The 22471-nt window shown below is 36.3% G+C and overlaps 1 protein-coding gene across 1 annotated transcript in view; it reads left to right on the forward strand.

Annotated features, from left to right (window-relative positions):
- The first annotated feature begins 425 nt into the window (after positions 1–425).
- The window catches only part of LOC112053037 (disintegrin and metalloproteinase domain-containing protein 10), a 105271-nt gene continuing 83225 nt past the window's right edge, over positions 426–22471 (forward strand). The window contains exon 1 of the mRNA XM_052884767.1: positions 426–937. Within this exon, the coding sequence (XP_052740727.1) occupies positions 877–937 (61 nt within the window). The 5' untranslated portion in view covers positions 426–876. The remainder of the gene's footprint in view (positions 938–22471) is intronic.

The following is a 22471-nucleotide window of genomic DNA, read 5'->3' on the forward strand; positions in this document are numbered from 1 at the left end:
TTGTTATAGTTAAGTAGTTGTTCCACACCTAACCAACACTTGTAAAATAAAATTACTTTTATAATAAAATTAAAAGTAGAACTAATGAAATTTCAATATGGCAATACCATATTTTCTGTCATTATTTATAGAGTAACCGAATAATGTTGATATTTTTTTAAATCTGAATGCAACATTGCCATAATTTTAATATTCCTCATAATACTTTTAAACTAAAGTAAATAAGTCGTTTTCGTCGTATGTTACAGTTAGCTTTGAATAACCCACCAAGCAGCTGTAAGAATTTGAATTTAACATGTGCGCTTAGCTTAACAGAAATTAGAAACGCCCACATATCTCTGTCTACCGGCTCTTCTACATAAACCATAAACCATAGAAACACAATGTCGGCTATGACATTCTATTTGTCAAATGGCAACATCAATAAAATTCCAATATGTCAGTCGACCTGTCGGAAAGTACAGAAAATGCCTTTGCAGTCGTTTTGTACATAAAATTTAATATTAGTTATGTGAATATTAGTTAAAGATGGATCAATAATGCAAAAGTGGAATTGTTTTAATTTGTATTATTTACTTGAACTCAATAAGTTACGTTTCCTTATTTGATTAAGTTAAAGAGGACGAAAATAATTTGTTATTTATTTATTGTTTCGAGGGAAGCTAAACGGTGACTGCAACAGTAATCGCTGGTGTTGTTAGGCGTGTTTCTACAGTTTTCCATTTATTTAGAATAAGATTTGTTGTAATGTAAATAAAAAATATTGTTTGCACGCGCATGCGTTTCCATCGAAAACAGACAAAGGTTTTGTGTGGTTCGTGAATCAGCTGTGTGCGATGGCTTAGTGATACCAAAAGTGTGTGTTTGTAAGCGACAATGTTTAGTGAAATTGGATACATAATTCTTCTGCTACTCGCCTTTCCTTACATAGAAAGTGGTAAGTCCCCTTATGTTTATTTAGAAACAATGATTATTGTATTGGTTTCATTTTACACAACATTTAACATTAAAACACGTCAGAACTAGGTAACAAATTGTAACTCGGGTATTCATAATACTTGAGTCAATAAATCTGTTTGCCTTTGTTGTTGTTTGTAAAACTGAGAATTTATTAGAATTGCATCAAATTGTGCCATTGTTCATTCATTGATGAGTGAGAGATTTAATTTGTATATCACATACAACTATTTGTTTATACATTGTTGTTATATACTCCTTTGTTTACTATATGCTTTGGCATAGTAATAAAAGCACAGATAACTTGAGAGAAAGTCTTATAAAGAGGCACAGGTCTGTAATACCACCAACATCCCAATTCTGGGCTGTTTTTATTTGTACTGAAAATGTCTTAGGTAAAAGAAAAGCTTAGTAGGTCATAACCCAGCCAAGACTTGCACCCAGAACCTTGATCTGAAGGCACATAGGCTTACTGCAGAACCAACAAGTCAAGTTCTAAAAACAAATATCTATTTGTAAATAATGTAAAACATCTTTAAACTATATTTATTTCAACTATATTTCAGCTTTTATTGGTGAGTACTGTTAACCAACAAACAAATTAAAAATGAGGATATAAATCACTAGTCATTTCACACAGATTAATAGTAATTATAATTAACTTGTTCTTAACTTAATGAAAATAAATTTGATTAATAAGCTTAAAACAATTAGATATGGTAAATATATTTTGTATAACATTTTATAACCAAACCATACATAATTTAAAGTAAATAAGTTATGAAATGACATGCATTTACTACCTTCATTTCTAATTTATTTGTTAGTAAACAGTACTCATCATCAAAAGCTGTAGTATATAGGCTTCAAAATTACAAAAGTATGTATAATAATATTAAACTACTTAACTACTACCTACATATTATATAAAACAAAATGAAATATACTGTATACTAAATTTAAAATAAATCTGGAGACTTAGACATCCTAGGACTCCTCTGAAAGATAATACTATATTTAAACTAGCAGACACCCAAAACTTCCTCCACATGGAATTCAGTTTTTTACAAATCCTGTGGGAACCATGGATTTTCCAGGTTGAAAAGAAGCCTATATGTTAATACTATAAATCTATTCCATTCCAAATTTCTGCCAAATCGCTTTAGTAGTAGCAGCATTAAAGAGTAATAAACGTCCATACAAACTTTAGTGTTTATAATATTGGTAGGATAGTCTTAAAAAAGACAACTAAATGTGTTGACAGACAGACAAGTTGTGGCAGAAATATTGCTGCAATAATACAAATTGCTGCATTAGTCATAGTCTCTCATTTAGGCAGTTATAACAGATCAGACACTGAGTCAGAGTGTTTTTCAACACCTAAAAACCTTCTTTACCCGACCAAGACATTTGTAAACTGTGTTTTTCCATTGAAGCAAATTTTCAATTATAAATGACTTATTCCATTTACCAGCATACTTTTTATCATTTGTTAAAAGTAGAGGTATTCATTAAAGCAAGTAAAGTTTAATAAAATAGATTTTATATTGTTGTGTAAATCTATATTAATTGCATAAGTAATTTAGCACATTTTGCTACTGCTAGTAGCTTTAAAAATCCTAGATCCCCACTCATTTTATTACAGGCTAATGATGTACCTGTGACTAAAAAAGCTAATGTTCGTTTTTAAATGAAACCAGAGTGAGGGAATAAAATTATCCAAACAAAACAATTTATCATGTACAAAGTTCAAGGCTGGCATTATCATAATATACTACAGTATTTTGTACAATTTAACAATTAAACAGATTTGCCATGTAACCTGATGAATTTCTGTGGCAATGTACACCAGAATAAAAAACAGGGACAGATAAGAAATTACACATTTTTATCAAAATAATTCCTAGAATTTAAGTATTTGATTTAACTGTAACATCAGTGTATTGACTGTTTCTATTTAATATTTCAGTAGGATCCATACCATTTAAACTTACCAATTGTAGTAAGCATGAAGATATACTTATATCCTTAAACCAGCTTTATGACAAAACACTCTACTAGCTTTGTAAGGGGTATGCAAAAGATCAATCATGTTTGACAAAATTGTTTGCCAAACTTGACTTTTTGTAATTGACAAACTCTTCAAACAAAGCCATATATTATCAAAATATTTCACAAATATATTTGACAAAGAGTTTCATTGTTTTCAAGGAGATTTAGGTATAAAATTAATGTTTTTTACTGTTCTTTTTAAGTCAATAACGATGTTGTATGCACAACTGCCTTTATTTAAAGTTTATCTATCATCATCATCATCATATCTTAATATTGGGCAGTAGACATCCACAGCTGGACATAGTACTTTTGTAGGTATTTCCAAATATCACGATCTTGAGCTGCCTGCATCCAGAGAATTCCTGCAAAACACTTGATGGGTAGACTGCACTTTCTAGTGTAGGGTCACAATTCTGCCACCTCAATGCCAAATGAAAAATCAGCTCTTCCAACTATGTACCCTCCCATTGCCACTTCAGCTTCGCAGTTCGTTCGCAGCAGTGTAGTATTTGATGGCCTCCGTGGCGCAAGTGGTATGTGCGGTAGATTTACAAGACGGAGGTCCTGGGTTCAATCCCCGGCTCGGCCGATTGAGGTCTTCTTAATTGGTCCAGGTCTGGCTTATGGGAGGCTTATGCCGTGGCTAGTTATCACCCTACTGGCAAAGACTTACCTCCAAATGATTTAGCGTTCAGGTACAATGCTGTGTAGAAATCTAAAGGAGTGTGGATTTTCATCCTCCTCCTACCAAGTTAGCCTGCTTCCATCTTAGATGGCATCATCAATTACTATCAGGTGAGGTTGTAGTCAAGGGCTAACTTGTAAAGAAAAAAAAAAGTGAAAACACAAAAGAGATGATTATTAATAATTCTAAAGACATGACCTGACATGAAGTTAATAAATCATCATGCTTCATTGTGTATACTACTATTTGTAAATGTGTATGTACCACATTCATAACAGTCCATGTGCCACTTTCACCCTTACCACAAACTGCTCATGTTATAGTTACTATTGTATTTCATATAGGTAGATACCTAGTTACTATTGGCAGATCAAAACTTGTTTGAAATATCTGATTCATAGCTTAGAGCACACCTACAGATTCTTCCATTGTGCTTAAATGTAATATTTTATAGTAATAAAATATGCTTCTATAATATTTATTACAAAAAACTTATTTCATTTTATTGTTTTTATTAACAATGAACAATATTCCTCTTTCTGGAGCTATTTTTGATGTATTGAATGCACCTTTACTAACTTATGGATACCTTTGAGAAAATTGACCAGAGCAAGTGTATAATAAAATGTGCATACTCATGATATGACTTAAGAATGTATACCAATGTCTAACTATTTATAACTTCAGAGCGGCAAAACCAATCAAAGTGATGGATATTTGGCTAATCTATTCTCCCAATATTTGTTTTTATATTCCCACGGGAAGATTTACACAAATTCCACATACTTATTAAAATAGACTTCATAGAATATGATGAAGCATTGTTATAGGGTCAATACTTCATTCAGTATGATGACCTCCATAATCACTTATTCACCTACTTTGTTGTCTCTACTCTCTTGACAGCAACAAAAGACCACAACCTCATGTAAGTAGCTTGGAAACTACATGAGGTTTTGGTCTGGTTCCTTAGGTTAATAAATTAACTATCTTAAAAGCATAAGCATCAACAGTACCGAGTGTAAGAGGCAGACACCAACACCAAGAAGTCATGGCTTTGATCCCCACTCATCCCCACCCTAACATAGTCTTTACCACTTTTTGGGAGGGGAAATAAAATATTGGTCGTATTTAAAATCAATAAGTAATATTCTTGAATGAAATCTTAATTGTGAACAATGCAATATTTATGTAATCCTGATCTTTCTATGAAGTGTTAATGTTAGATTTGTATTACGAATATACCGTGAATCGGAATTCGGAATCCAGTGTTTGTAAGTTTGCAAGTAATCATTTGTGACATTGTCACCAATGATTACTTGCGTGTTCACCTTAGTTGCTAATCAGGAAACCATGACCTTAATACAATTCACGTACCGTAATGAACGCGCACTGCTTCGTTGGCTTATGTAGCTTAGGATCACGATGTCCTGGGTTCGAATCCAGGGGCGGGACATGGAAATTTATACTGAGCTTTTCTTCTAAGATATTTTAAGTAAAAATTCTCAGCCCAGAATAGGGTTGTTGGTTACACCCTTGTGCCTCGAAGAGCACGTTAAGCCGTCGTAATCATTAACAACTGAGAGTGGCAGTTAATTAAACATTATATCACCCTAATCCCGCCAATCCGCATTGGAGCAGTGTGGTCTGTCTAAGCTCCATATCTCCTCTTCTAAAAGGAGGGAAGCCTGGTCTTGTAATGGACCGTAAATAGGTTTTTTTTTTATCTTTGTTTTAAAGTTACTTTTAATGATCAAAGATTTTACACTATTAGATATGTCACTATCGCTTCGAAAATGAGGAGAACAAACATAGCTAATTGTCTTAATTTCATTTAGTCGCATAATAAACAACAAAAGTTATCTAAACAAATAATACCTAAATATTGTCTACAATGTCGAGTTTAGGAAACATAAATACTATAAATATATAATGCAAGTAAACACAAAAATGTGCATGTGTGCGCTCTATGGAGTAGCTAAATTCGGATCACTTTTTGCGGTGATATTGTAGGCACAAAATCACTAGCTGACGCCGCGCGGTTTTACCCGCGTGGTTCCCGTTCCCGTAGGAAAACGGGGATAATATATAATCTATCGATAAATGGGCTTTCTAACACTGAAAGATTTTTTCAAATCGGACCAGTAGTTCCTGAGATTAGCGCGTTCAATCAAACAAACTCTTCAGCTTTATATATTAATATAGAATATAGATGTCGATTTTAATAACACCGTAATATAGGTGTATACAAAAATTCTCACTAGGAATTTTTCCCCAGATACTTAAAACCTAAAACGACTGGACTATAATGGTAATTGAAAAAGCGACTCGCGAGCGTAGATACGCAACTGTTTACGTTGTGAATATAGGAAAGAGATATCAAGAGGAAATATCCACTTGGAACTATTTGCATGCTTCAGATTGCGGTTCATCCATCAACGGGGGGCTTATTATGTGTCCTGCACGGTAACAGCGCTTGGTTCAGATTTACGACGGATACAGACGAATATAATGTTTTATTTATTTGTTACTTACCTCCCGGCGTTTTCTTGAATTGTCATTTATAGACAGACCGTCTCGGTTACGTAGTAGGAAAGGGAGCGTAGCGGGGGAACGGACTAATGCGGGGTGGAGTTGCGTACTGCGTCTGCCACCGGAGCAGAGCGATGCTGCGGAGCGAAATTGCAGACTATGTTAAATTTAATTTATTTAACCCCGCTCCGCTTACCGGTTTTATATGATTTTTTAAAAGCTCGCAAGTCCCTGTCTACTTAAGAGGAGCGGAGTTTTTGTGCAATCCTATTGGTTAATATTTCTCAGTTTCTCGGCTCCGCTGCCTCGCTCCGCTTCGGTGGACTGGCAGCCTTAACCATGTTAATGCGATATAACAAGATACCTGCTAATTATAAATCAACTGTTTACATTACAAAAAATATATAATAATATACTTATATAATAACAGATAATATTCGCTACTTTTTTATAAGAGAATAATTCTGTCGTCCTTGAATTTTGCTTATCTTTAACTGTTGATATTCCGTTCCTATTGATAGAAGCGTGATGTTATATCCTTCTTTGATAAGTTGACTATTTTCATTACTTCTGACAAAAAGGTACCTTTGGTATCAATTTTTAGTAGTGATTGTAGTTGGTACTCGTAAAACGATACCGAAGGTACCTAATACTTTTAATTTTTTTTAAAAGCGGTAGGTATTCTGAGAACTTTTACATTTTTGTTTTAAATTTTAGAAAAAATATTCAGATAACCCCTACTATTTATTGCTGAAATTCAAGGTATATGCGAGTATATCAGCATGGCTTGTATTGCAATATTACAGGTAGTTGAGTAATCTGTAATTAAATTATTCTATTAATTAAATTAACTATAACTACAATTTTCATACTTTATTATAACACACACACGCAATCTTTTGTTCTAAATCAAGCTCTTGTGAATATGTGTCGAAATATTGCACCACAAAGAGACGAGTCATAGATTAGTTCGTCCAATTATAGAATTTTAACAGACTGACCTCCTGGTCGGGTACTAAGGCAGCCCTAATTGGCATCGTATCAATTGCTCAATTCACTACTTAATAATTTATGAATAACTTGCCGACGCCCCGTGGTTGTACCCGCGTAGTTCCCGTTACCATGAGAAAAAGGGCATAAAATTATGCCTGTGACACTCACAAATAACGTAGCTTTTTAGTGGTAAACAAATTTTCCAAATATGTTCTGTAGATCCAGAGATTACGCCACAACACCATAAACTTTACCTCAGTATAATATTAGTGTAGATATACATATGTACCAACTTATTGAAAAGAGAACCAAAAATTAATTAAAAAAATAAAAAGATAAGACGAAAATTCTTATAGTATCACGTTTCCCAAATACCAATGCTGAATAAATGGAACATAAAAAATCCTTTAAAATATTATTATTCGAGTCTAGATTAATCCTCAAAGTCAACAAGCAATAATTATTAGACAAACGAATCTCTAATTACATAAAATGCTTTTTCTGTTTTTCTGTTGTTTTCGTTTCAAATGTACAAATATTGTGTTAATAATATTTTATGTATTAACTCAGCGAGTAACACATAATTGTTGTTAATTATTTAAATACTGACTATTAACTACGCCTTCCCATTACCAAATAGGAAAACGACTTAATGCATCTGACAAAGACAGTTATTGCCAACGATTATTTTATACTTTGGATATGTTACGTGCCTACAAAATTACCGCAAAAAGTGATCTGAATTTAACTACTCCACTGGGCGCACACTTGCACAGTTCTGCACACTTCCTGAACACACTACTCGATAAGACAATATTTAGATATTATTAGTTTAAATAACTTTCGTTGTTTACTATGCAGCTAAATGAAATTAAGACAATTCGCCATCTTTCTTCGCCTCAGTTTTCAACGCGTTAATGACATATATATCAAATGAGCCATTCTCCTCTAAAGTTGTTGAAAAAGGGGTTGTAATAAAATTATCACCACCGTCAAATAATAAAATTATCAAATTCCTAATTCAACGTAATACCGCAACAACAAAATCCTGTACAATTTTGTTCTTGACGGTTACCATAGTCTAGCGGTTACGGTCGATTTGTTTACAAATCCCCATAGGAATACGGGAATAATATATAGCCTATAGCCTTCCTCGATAAATGGGCTATCTAACCCTGAAAGAATTTTTCAAATCGGACCAGTAGTTTCTGAGATTAGCGCGTTCAATCAAACAAACAAACGAACTCTACAGCTTTATAATATTAGTATAGTTTTACGGAAGATCTTAAAAAAAATTATCTAAAAAAAATCAAGAAATTGCAGCATAAATTGCAAACGGCAATGAAAACAAAATGTCATTGGCATTGGTGGTGATTTCAATAGAAAATTCAACATATTTGCAAAAAAAATGCGGATTTTTTTAATACCTTCAGAGGAAAGTAATCTCATAGTATAAAATCTTTGGTCATAGCCGCGACCGCTTTGCCCAACTGGTTGGAGTAATTAAGAAAACCACAAAAGAGATTTTTTCGCAAACAGCTCTTCCATTGTTAATTGCACCGAATTACAGCCGTCGTTACTCGGCGCCGGTATATCCATTTTTATATAGATCCTGGTATTTCCACAAAGGATGATTAATTAATCCTGTGAAAAGAAGAACGGTTGAGGCGAAGCTTTGTTTAATTAAGCAGGTATCGGTATACCGTAAAAGCGAGAGGTTATGTCGCATACGGCCACAATGGACTGAGAGCTTGCGATGCCTAGACATACTTCATTTTAGGAAAGCTGAAATTTTGTCAGCCTTTGCTAAATTTCGCAGCCATTTATAGATTTTAGGCTGTATTGGTTTTGGAAGGTAGCAGGTTTCCTCAAAGTTCCTTGTTATTTTCTCCAGGATATCGTGAGGTATCACGCCTTGAGTCGACAGACCGTTATTTCTGTGGCAACACTGAGCTAGAGACCCTTAAAATTCTCCTAAAATGTAGTCTTGTCTGTTAATGGTGATTTTCGAAAGGTTGTCACGAAGCTAAGTTACTGGCGATTAGGAACATAATTATTTATATTATACTAGCGGACACCCGCGACTTCGTCCGCGTAAATTTCGATGTCAACTTTACTACTACCCCTACCCTACCCTACCCCTACCCTACTACTACCCCTACCCTACTACTACCCCAACCCTACCCAACCCCTACATCTACCCTACCCCTACCCTACCCTACCCTCCCCGTACCCTATCCCTTTCCTACCCCTATCCCACCCGTAACCCTATCTCACGCCTATCCTACCCCTACCCTACCACTTCCCTATCCTACCCGTACCTCTACCCTACCACTACCCTACACTAAACCCGGCCCTAAACCTACCCTACCTCTACACTACCCCTACGCTTCCCTATCCGTACCCTACCCTACCCTGTAACTTCTCTATCTTACTCCTACCCTTAGCAAAATCGGTCCAGTCCTTCGAGAGTGGTGGTATGACCAAGAGAAATAGAGACTTCTATGCTAATAATATAAAGAGGTAAAGTTCGTGTGGTTGTAGGAGGTAATCTCTGGATCTACTGGACCGATTTGGAAAATTGTTTTACCAATAGAAAGCTACGTTATTTTCGAGTGTCATAGGCTATGTTTGATCCACATATTCACACGGGAACGGGAACTAAGTAAATGAAAGCGCCGGGCATCATATAGCGGAATTTCTGCGTCTTTTAGAAATTTTGTATTATCTCCGAAACTATTTAACTAATTAACATACTATAAAGGGCAAATCTTATCTCCATAATATCCTTGTGATTATTAAATAATTTATTTTAATAAGGATTAAAGTTTAGTTGTATAAATAATGACGTAAACCTAAGTATATAAAATTAATAATTTTTAAAACACAAAAGGTACTATATCTGCTAATATATAGAAGATAGATATATGGTGTCGCGGACTTTTTTGTAGAACTTTTAAAGATACATAAAGTCTCCATACATTAATTTCAATTTTACACAATAGTTAAGGCAGCGCATGCGAATAAGTCTGTTTAAGAGGATTTTCAGTCCGACCTGTATGACAAAAACTGTGATAACTCGGCTAATATATATGATACCAATATAAAATATAGCCTATAGCACTCCCCGATGATGTAGCATTCTACTGGTGAAAGAATTTTTAAAATCGGACCAGTAGTTCCGAAGATTACCCCATTTAAAAAATGTGACAAACTTACAAACTTACAAACTTTACCTCTTTATAATATTAGTATAGATAATGCCGAAGAAAATAAATACCTGACCCTGCAAAGGTTGTTTTACTTTATAAATTTCTCACATAAGGGTATGAAAAATAAAAGTTGGTCGATTCTCAGACCTCAATTTCATAAAAATCAATCAATGGAGTTTAATAACAAACGCCGCGATACGAGAATTTTTAGATATTAGCAGACGCCGCGCGGTTTCAACCGCGTGGTTCCCGTTCCCGTAGGAATAACGGGATAAAATGTAGCCCATAGCACTCGGGGTTAGTGTAGTTTTCCAATAGTGAAAGAATTTTTCAAATCGGTTCACTAGTTTGTAAGCATATTCAATGCAAACAAACAATCAAACATTTCCTTTGTAATATAACTTAGTATAGATTACCATAGGCTGACAAAAATTCAGCCACCCTAAAATGAAGTAAGTCCGGCGATGACAGGTCCTCGCTCTACAAAGTGATGGTTGCAGTCTATTCGCTCGACAGTATAAATCGTTCTTGGAAGCTCAGTGGGCCGTGACTAATTTCACAACAAGGTATCAGCTCTGTCGTTCGCGATTGTTCTATGCTTACCGTTTCTGGTGCCTTGGTGTTTGTGATTCAAAGTGAATTTCAACAGTGTAAAAGAAGGTGTGGTTCTTAGTAAAATTACGTGTCTGTACGCAACTATAAATAAGCAAAAAAAAAAAAACAAACGCACAGATATCCGAGTCGAACGCGGCGAACAAACGAATTTAGAATTCTGTATATGAAATCTCTTGAAACCTGATAAACTTCCCAGCCTCGAATCGTCCAAAACTGCGTTCAGAATACTAAAATTAGCTTAGTTGAACAGTCGAATTGTTGAGTTAAATCGTCTGTGGGTAGTGTTCGTCAATTAACCGTACACTTTTTTCTTATGATTTTGGTAAAATTGCGATTAGATAATACTGTATGAGTATATTCTAACTGGGTCGAAATATCGACATTAAAAATCTCGTATGTACCCGTTTAAATAATATTCATAATGAACAACCACGAAATAAGTTTAAAATCATTAGATAATATTGTAGTTAAAACTGCGTAGTTAAATCTGAAGGTCTGTAACGTGGGCTAGATTTTCCATAACATGAAATTGAAAATTTTGAAAAACTCCCGAATGTTATGAATTACGCTCGCAAGTCTCTTTCAGTGCGCTTTTATATGAGACCCCCCACTCGAGTGTATTTGCAGACATTCGGTTATTTTTCCCCATTTTCACCTCCACAACTTTTAAACGGCCCAACCGATTTTCATCAAACATGTCTAAGAACACTATAAGACACACGCGCATAAGTCACCTTTAACACAAAAAACTACATTTAAAATCGCTTCATCCGTTCGGGAGTTATGGTGCCACAGACAGACAAACTTATAACACCCCTCTTTTAAGCTTGATTCATATCGTTATAATATAAGCCTATTTCGCCGACTATGGGCCAGTTTCTTTATCGCAAGTAACAGTCAAAGTAACGTCATAAATAAATCGAAAGTGACAGTCTTATTCACTGAATAATAAAGTCTTCTTTACAACTTACTACTTTTACTGTTACTTTAGCTTTACATGAAGAAACTGGCTGTAAATCTCATTTCGGGTGCAGATAAAAACGCCGATAAGAAACAGTGTCACACGTAATCGTTTATCGTGCAAAAGACACGGTTGACGCATCGGGCGCGCAAGCTGTGACGGTGACGGGTGCGTTCGTTGAACCGGCGAGGTCACGACCACCGTGACGTGTGCTCGCTGCAAACGTTTCCTGCATACGGCTGCGGGCTGCCCGACAACGGCCAAACGCTGCCAAACTTACAATATTTGTTTTATATGTACGCCCACTATGCCTACGCATTAGCATCGCCATATGCGGTAGATAAGTACTAAATTTTAGCAGTGTAGTGATTTGAAAACACATTTAAAGTTATAGCATCTTGTATTCATCAACATTATCAGCCGATAGTCGTCCACTGCTGAACATAGGTTTCTAGTAAGGACTTTCAAACACCACAGTTTCAAGCCGCCTTGTCTTGTTTTACTTAATATTTTTTATTTTTATCTATACTTATCTATATCTATACTTATAATAAAATAACTGGTCAAATTCTATACATTAATTCACAATTTGAGATTTTACTTATACCATTTGTAACACCAAACGTTACCGTGGCATTAAGGTACTACTAGCGCCATCTAGATATTATAATAAAACTTTAACAGGTAAAATATTATAAAGCTGAAGAGTTTGTTTGTTTGATTGAACGCGCTAATCTTAGGAACTACGGATCTGATTTAAAAATTCTTTAAGTGTTAGATAGCCCATTTATCGAGGAAGGCTATAGGCTATAATATTATCCGTGTATCCAACGGGAACGGGAACCGCGCGGTGTCAGCTAGTATTTAATAATTACATACATCATTATATGTATATAATTATGTACTTATTTACCTACTTATACAGTTTTTACACTGAACACACACCTTGACATAGTAGACAGTATCTCTAGTATAAAAAATCGATGATGCCAATAGCTATATGCACAATTTTATGAAAAGTTATATAGTTATACATAAATATATTATTATTATATAAAATATTATATATATAAAACCCAGCCAATACCAGCTGTTAGAAGGTATATCTATTTAGTGTAGATGTATTATAAGTACTTCCTATAAAAACACAAATGGAAAACTGCCGGAGGTACGAAGAGTGAAGTTAATATCCTGTCAATATTTCTGAATAAGTAACTACGGAATAAAATCAAATTTCGCATTTCGCGCAAGCCGAAGCGCGTTGTTACGAGCTTTTGTTACAATATATTGTATGTACGTAATGTAATATGCTTAAGTTATTACATGTAATATTGAGATTCCTTAACATTTACCTTATGTTGTTAAATAAAATTTATAGCGTCAATATGAAATTCTGTGAGGATTACTCTGCAAAATATTTATTAAATAAGTTGTCAGCTTTGAATGTTTGCACGCCTTTTAATCGGATCCGATATGGTTTAGATCTCTAAGCCATATTAAAGCCAAAAACTTCAAGACATCTTTCGTTTGTTCTACGTTCGTCACATTACGGACGGAACGGGACAGCGATGCAACGCTGGTGGGAGTTGAATTGTAATATATCTATTAGTTAATATAAAGCAAGTCAAACAGAATGTCACGCTGTATCTGACGGCTCTGTGTGACGTGTTGTCACACACGTATTGTAATATATTAAACAGTATATTACAACTCAGTTACTCCCGCCAGCGTCGCGTCGCCGTCCCGTTCCGTCCGCAATGTGTCGAATGCAGCAGGACTTCTTAAAGACGTCCTTAAAAATCTGTGGAACGTGGTCTATACTAACTAGGTAGGTACATTAGAACTTAAATACTCCGTCAGTGTCGCGTCGCCGTCCCGTCTCGTCCACTATATTGCGACAACTTGTTAAACTGGACGACATTTAGAATAAAACGAATTTCCTTCAAAATACGTAAGGTTCCCCTATAAATGTGCGTTTTAAATAACAAACTCCTATCCAAATAGGATTAGTTTTCCACCGACTCGTAAACGTTTATACGCATATATTATATATGGACGAGTTACGAGTCGTAAACAGAACTTTTTTTCAAGTAGGATAATAAAACCGATGAGATTCATATCCACAATGAGTCAAGCTGGTTTGCGTGTCATATTAATTCGAGAATCCATTATTTTTTCACCATGCGACGTTTAATTTTATTCGTATGTAATGAAATATAAAGCTTAACTACACGTATGTGAACAAATGTAAACGCAGGTGTACTGTCCCGAATCACGAATCTCCTGAAGCGCAAAATATACCTTAACCCTTCGAATACATTTTTGCCAGTTTAATAACAGGTTTAATATATTCAGATAAGACTCGCGCAAATGGAATGGATACAAAAATTTTCAATTCAATGAAACCTTTGACGCGAAATATTCTTTAAAGCTTAATATCTTGCCTAATAGATGAAATGGCAAACTCATGAAAAAGACACGGCAATCCTGGATTGCTGGCAGAACTGAAAAACTTAATGTAGAATCCAGTGGCGTAGCGTGCCTTGGAAGGGCCCAGTATCAAAATTTAGTTCGGGGCCCCAAATCAGATTTCTTTAAAAAAAGTGCTCGTTTAAAATAAATATGACAGTTAGGTACTTAACCTATGTAGGATATCTCCAACTTTTCGTCGCATCGAAAAAGACAGATTGTTTTTTTACTATGTCATTTCTGTAGTCTCTCTGTGTTTTTTCAAGAAGCACCAGATTAAGTAAGATTGTGACATTTTACTTTTACAAATTTTACAAATTTTTGCTTTCACACGTAAGGGGCCCCCTATAGCCCGAGGGCCCCGTATCATTGATACGACTGATACGGCGGTAGCTACGCCCCTGGTAGAATCGTACTTAGTATAAATTATTAGACTATTGTCGTAGTGTCGTACTTTTCCAACTTAAAAATCATAATAATGATACATAGCGTTAAGTATTGCATATTTAATATATTACCAATATATTAATAAGCTCATTATACAGATATCAATAAGTTATAGCCGTTAGAGTAATGGCCATCGGATGTAATTACACTGGCTCGAAATTCTCGATAACCAAAGGGCCTAATGACCTATGCCAAACAGCACCCGAGGGGGAGTTTCATCCCGATAATAATGATTGATACAGGTGCCTAACGATTATAAGATAGAGCTGTAACTGTGCACCCTGTTGTACGTATATTAATTGTTATTTATTACTTTACATAGCTTTATATAGTAGGCATAAGCTATTTGGCTGACTATTTGGTTCAATAATAAATAATTAAATGTAATTTGATTAGTGACATTAATATTGGTTTCATCCGCGTACTTAGTTCCTTTGGGAATATGGGATAAAATATAACCTTTGTTACTCGCTTATAACGTAGATTTCCATTGCTAAAGAAATATTTTAAATCGGTTTGGGGGGTTAAGTGTGAAAGGGTTAAAACAACCTTATATTATCTATACTTAATAATATAAAGAAATTACAGAAATTGCACAATTAATGACAGAGTTATGAAATAAATCCTCATATATGTACCTAATTGTAGCAGTATATTGAACTGAATTTAATTTTTTCGCGATCCCACGCAACTTTACAAAGCGGCTTGTCCTAATCAGCAACTATGAGCGGATGACGCAAAATCCGGTTACATTGTCTGCGATATGAGGAATTATAGTCGAAGAGACTTCGGTGACTTTGACCTGTGGTCGTCACATAGCAGCGGCGAAGAGTCCATACAGGCCAATTCCCGTCGGATTACTTTTTAAAAATCCATACATACATATTCATAATTGTAATGATTATACATGTATGCATGTTTGAGAAACCGGAGTTTCTATCAAGCGGTATGAATTACCTTTTCTTTGAGATGGCTTACCTTCGTCAATTTTCCATCCTTCGCGACTGTCACATAGTCTACCGATAGTCAGTAAGATTATATCACTGGCTTCGAAGAGAGACAAACCTTGTTAAGCTCGTGGTCGAAGTCTCTTCTCTTTGATTATGTTACTGACATCGAATAGATGCAGACCTTGTTACAACTCGTGGTCATCACAAAGTCTCCATCTCTTTGATACCACAGACAAGATAGCCGCCCTAATGAAGCACTTAATATCAGTAAAACAACGGCATCACTTGAAACGTTTCACGAAAGCACCGTTGCAGTGCCATTATTTGTAATTATCCAATGTTATTATACGAGTAGTCTAGCGTCATATCTCACACTCAATGGGTACGCCGCTTCGGAGACTTGACACTCATAGCCATTGAGTAACTAAGAAGTTAACTGTTATTTTAAGCGAAATAAGATAGTGTAGGAAATAGTAGTCTGAGAAGGATATGACGTCGCTCGATCTCGTGTTGGCGCGACTTGTTTACGTAAAGAGTAGGGAGTTAGAGAGGGGTAGCGATCGGTTGGCGGGACCGACTTGTGATATGAGGCGCTCGTCGTTCGGTCGGCTTCAGTATGCTTGTGGCGTTGGAGTCGTCCACATTAGGTTATTTGGGATAGGCGGGGAGAGTGACTTGTGTGGAAAAGGGGGAGTGTTTGTTAACAGTCAAAGGATCCTTTAACCCTACACACGACGTTCACAAGTGCGTGATTCCACTCAAGGTCATTCTCATATCCATCCCAGGGTCTTATTTTGGTTACAGTTTGGTTTGTTAAATAAGTTGTCCTGATAAATATTGTGAAGCCTTCGTTCGACATTGGTTTTTTTTATTTTTTTAATCCATTTTTTGAAGCTTCTGCTAAATATAGATTATTTATTTTTTACCCGACTGCATCAATGTTTTTAGTATGCTAGTAAGTGCCTATGGTATGGTATGGTATGAAATTTTCTCATAAACCGATTTAGATTGGGGTTTACAATAATTTATTTATATTAATTATAAAATATGGCTAAAAGTTAGCTAAGGCAGCGTGTAGGTTTTAACACAGCTTAAGGTCTTTTCTTACGTCCTCTTTTGGTACTGTGTACTGAGTTTTAGGTATTCTTACTGAGTGTATTTTTACACCTTCAGGGAAACTTTTTATTGTTACCTTTAGGGGTATTATGGTGAGATCGTGCGCCGTGGAGAGTTTGTCCGGGCATCACTCTTTAACAAAGTAGACAAGTACGTGACGGATAAGCGGTATTGGGATAGGGATTTGTTGCTTGTACCTATCGTTAGGCGATACGTAGGATAAATACTTTAGCTCGTGTAACATGAAATATCGTCTCGTAGTGTATAACCATGTAGTCTTAAAATTTGTTAGTTACTATTTTTAATCTATGAGCCGAATGTGAGCCGAATATTGGTTGTCAATGATGATATATCATTGAAAACCCATATTCGGCTCATTATTGAGCACGAGTCTCCTCTGAATGAGAAGGGTTAAGCCCTAGTCCACCACGCTGACCAAATGCGGATTGGCAGACTTCGACCACGTAGAGAATTGAGGAAATACTCAGGTATGCAGGTTTTCTCACGATGTTTTTTCCTTCACCGTTTGAGACATGTGATATTTAATTTCTTAAAATGCATATAACTGAAAAGTTAGAGGTGCATGCCCCTGACAGGATTCGAACCTACGCCCTCCGAATCGAAGGCAGAGTTCATATCCACTGAGCTATCACGCTCATCTATGATATACCTATAAATTAATATATAATCAATTTCCAAATGTATAATTTTACACCCTATGTTTATACAACAGCTTGTATAGTGCAGGAAGCCGCTAGATGCTGGCGGCTCGAAACCTATGTCCAGCAGTGGTCGTTCATCGGCTTTCAATGATGTTGGATGATGATGATGTTAGGCCTTAGTCCATCACGCTGACCCAAGGGATTGGCAGACTACACATACGTAGAGAATTCAGAAAATTCTCAGATATGCAGGTTATATGAAATATCGGGGGTTTGAGTTGCTCTTTACATGCTGCACAAACTACTAAAGATGTTAGTTAGTTATTCCTTTTACATACTACTAGTTAATAACTATTGCCAACGAAATTATGTGACGCAATTAAGTTTAAATTCAGAGCGCGGAGTTTTGGTGGCTTCAACATAAAGGCCGATATCAAACTACCCGAGGGGGTTTTTTGAAACATTCCATGGCGTGGACGAAGGGAAAGGGTCATTTATAAAAGGCTCCAAAGGGTCAAAGATCTTCCGCTCGGGTGACTCCTATCATACGGCTTAAGACGAGTCGCCGGCATTAAAGGTTACTGAGGGGTCATGCAATCATTACAACGTTTGAGTAAGCATCTAGTTAAAGTTTGAAGCATTAATAAATTCATGATGATGACTCAAGTAAGAGAAGTCCTGGGATTTATCTGCTCTACTCATTTATTTTCGAACTCACTTTTAACAGGGCCTTATCACCGTACGTGCACTTTATAGATGCAAAAATGCACTGCCTACCCTAAGAACTCATTCCGACCACTGGATTTCGGCTGGTGGGCTTCGGTCGTAGCTAGTTAGCACCCTACCGACAAGACGTACCACCAAGCGATTTAGCGTTCCGGTACGATGTCGTGTAGAAACCGAAAGGAGTGTGGATTTCATCCTACTCCTAACAAGTTAACTCGCTTCCATCTTGGATTGCATCATCACTTACCGTCAGGTGTGATTGTAGTGAGTGATGTGAGGAAAGATTTTATTGTTTGTTTACATTGAAAAGGTTCTGAAACTACCAGACCGATGTGAAAAATTCTTTCACCAATAGAATCCTACGTTATCACTGATAAACTATATTTTATTCCCGTATATCTACGGGAACCGATGAAACCAAGGGGGGGTGTCTGCTAGTTAAATATAATAATTCTTATAATAATAATATGCTCCCGACCGACTTTTCGGTCACGGCGGCTAATCTCATGGTGAGATTAACCATGTACGCAGGAGATATTATAGTGCACAAGTGTATGCGCAAGCACAGGTGCACTCTCTCTTCCCTCACTCTCGAAATCCGATGGGACGGCAGACCGACACGACCGGTGAGAGATCAGGCGCAGGGCCGACGGCTTTACGTGCTCTCCGAGGCACGGGGGTGTACTAACACCGCCAACTTCCCAACTCCAGGCTGCTATTAAGATTTTTCTTGTAAGAAAAATCCCAATAACCTATTTTGTTTTTGTTGGCCTGACCCGGGACTCGAACCCTGGACCTCATTGTCCGTAGCTGAACCAGCTAACCACGGGGCCAATGAGGCAGTTCGTATGCATTGTATAATTCTTATACAATGCATACGAAGCGCTGTTTAATACTATCTTTTCGTTCTGATATAGGCCAATGTGATCACTTTGATATGGGTCACAGTTGTAACTACCGTTCATCCTTGATTGCATATAGCCAACTCTATCATTACATGTAAATGTAGGTGTCTATCTCATTCCCTCAATGGGATATATTCATCCAAGCGTCGGCTTTTCAGTGGGGGCGGTAGTTACACAGAAACTTGTCGCTTTATCGACAGTTACCCCAGTATTTGATAGTTCTTAAGTGGCCGAAGTCTCCTTTATGTTATCGTAACGGAAGCTTTCGCCCCGCTGAGCTACATTCAGGTAATAAACTGAATGCGATATCTCTGCGATATATACTGTATTACCTACAGAGATTACCAAATCTAAACCATTTTAGATTAATTTATTATTTGTTCTAAAGACTCTCCCTCAGGTATAATAATAGTCGAAAGATTCTTTCGTAACAGATGGCATGTGAATTATAATATTATAGAAAAACTTGCTGATGCCGCGTGGTTCCCGTTCCCGTCGGAATACAGGGATAATATATAGCCTATAGCCTTCCTCGATAAATGGGCTATCCAACACAAAAAGATTTTTTCAAATCAGACCAGTAGTTCCTGAGATTAGCGCGTTCAATCAAACTAACAACAAACTCTTTAGCTTTATAATATTAGTATAGATTTGACAAATCCACTTTGCGCAAAGCGCACGCTTTGTAATTGCAGTTCTGAAGCGTCGTAAAGCAAATCTATTACAGGTTAATAAGTAAATTTATCCCAAAAACTTCATAAGAAGTAATGATTTTATAAGTTTAGATGCAGACCATCTGAAGCCCTCATAAAGTCGTTGGCTATGGAAGGTCGTGTCCCACTAAGCTACATGCAGGTAATCGTTGTAAGCGATATCAACGCCCAAGGGTGATGACTCACTCAACAAGAGCGTTCCTATATATACTTCCATATTAATAACTAGCTGACGCCGCGCGGTTATACTCGCGTGGTTTCTGTTCCCGTAGGAATACAGGGATAATATATAGCCTATGGCCTTTTTCGATAAATGGGCTATCTGACATTGAAAGAATTTTTCAAATCCGACCAGTAGCTCCTAAGATTAGCGCGTTCAAACAAACAAACTATTCAGCTTTATAATTTTAGTATAGATTAGTCTGTCTGTTTGTTATCTTTCCACGGCTAAGCCACTTAACCGATTTCGATGAATATTGGTATAGACACAAATTAGACAATCGAGTAGAATATAGGCTACTTTTTAACCCGGAAAAATTTATGATTGTCGCGAGATTTGTGAAAAACACAATTTAACGCGAGCAGTGTCGCGGGCGTCCGCTAGTCAAAATATAAATTAAAAGACTTTGATAAAAATGTTCTCCAAAGAAGGAATTATTCAATTCGATATCATGTATCATCAGAGAGCTATCAAGATAATCAAAGGGCTAACTTGTAGAGAATAAAAAAAAGTCCGACTGAATAAATGGTGTCCGACTTGTCTGGCTTTTCTTAGGCTATACATTTAGCAAACGACGATTGTGTGTGAGAACAAAATTTACGGTAAGAATCATAAATTCTTGATGTTACATAAAAAACATTGTCGTACGTATTAATACTGATGTACACAAAATGCTCAACAATGTAGGCAGTTCGGCCTTTTTACCCAAATGTCAGGACAAAGTGGCTGGACTGTCCGGCTTTTAATTTCTGCGACCTGGCAACCCTGGTTGTAGGTGGTGTGGTGTTGGCCGTTTTAGTCTTCAGACCCTGGATATATGCAGGACAGTGTTTGCTACAACAAAACAAATAAGCTCAAACTCGGTGGATATATCTTGTTGAGTTTAGGAGTTTGTTGACAAAGTCCAAGTCAATTTAACCATACTCCTCAGGGACACTATGTGAGGAATTGCCTCTAATTTAGGCCCCAAAATTTGACTTACACTTTGTAATTTAGTTCAAATCTTGGAATGGAGTTAATTAAAATCTTGTAATAAATTATTGGTTATTTCAATAAATGATGTACTTACAGAAGATTTTGGTACTGCGGATTTCGAGCATGCGAAAAACCTTGACCGCGCTCGCTATATATAGATAATATAGGTTTCATTCCCACGGCTGTGGTTAATTTTACATTATTTTGATAACTTATAATAATATTTTAAATTGTAGTCGCATTGTTTAATATGAGAATGTTAGTTACAGAAGTCCTAATTACTAATTCTTTATTTTTATCATTATGTACGTAGAGAAAAGGTAGATGGTTCTAAATATAAATAATGGTATCTAATAAGAGATCAGCAATTAGAAACACGATGATAAGGCATATTAAATAACTTTATTGAAATACATTTGCAAAGGTTTTTGCAGATAAGTCCAGCTTTTTGAGTAGCGACAAGGTTTAGCTTTTTATCACTCATCAAGAATCTATTGTCGATGTTGCTAAGTAAAGTAACGCCTGCTAATTCTCTACTCGTACAAAACTTCCTATAATCATCAATATTATTTTTAGCTTTCTCTGATAGATAAACCTATCTATTCTCTATACTAATATTGTAGAGAGGTAAAGTATGTGAGGTTGTACGGGTAATCTGGGGGATCTACTGATCCGATATTTAAAATACTTTTACCAATAGATAGCCGCATTATATGTCATAGGCTATATTTTAACCCTGTATTCACATGTGGTAGTCTGCTAGTCGTTCAAAGTATGATGTTGCCGGTACACCTTATTCTATAGGTATTGATGCAAGGTTTATGATTCCCCGTCCAGATAACTAGATCCAGCCTGAGAGGTCGAACTCGACTCTGCTCATTTATTTTCGAACTCACTTTTAACAGGGCCTTATCACCGTGCGTGCACTTTATAGATGCAAAAATGCACTGCCTACCCTAGGAACTCATTCCGACCACTGGATTTCGGCTGGTGGGCTTCGGTCGTAGCTAGTTAGCACCCTACCGACAAAGACGTACCGCCAAGCGATTTAGCGTTCCGGTACGATGTCGTGTAGAAACCGAAAGGAGTGTGGATTTATTCCTACTCCTAACAAGTTAACTCGCTTCCATCTTGGATTGCATCATCACTTACCGTCAGGTGTGATTGTAGTGAGTGATGTGAGGAAAGATTTTATTGTTTGTTTACATTGAAAAGGTTCTGAAACTACCAGACCGATGTGAAAAATTCTTTCACCAATAGAATCCTACGTTATCACTG

The sequence above is a fragment of the Bicyclus anynana genome, chromosome 12 (assembly GCF_947172395.1).
Source record: "Bicyclus anynana chromosome 12, ilBicAnyn1.1, whole genome shotgun sequence".
In the NCBI taxonomy this organism is placed as follows: Eukaryota; Metazoa; Arthropoda; class Insecta; order Lepidoptera; family Nymphalidae; genus Bicyclus; species Bicyclus anynana.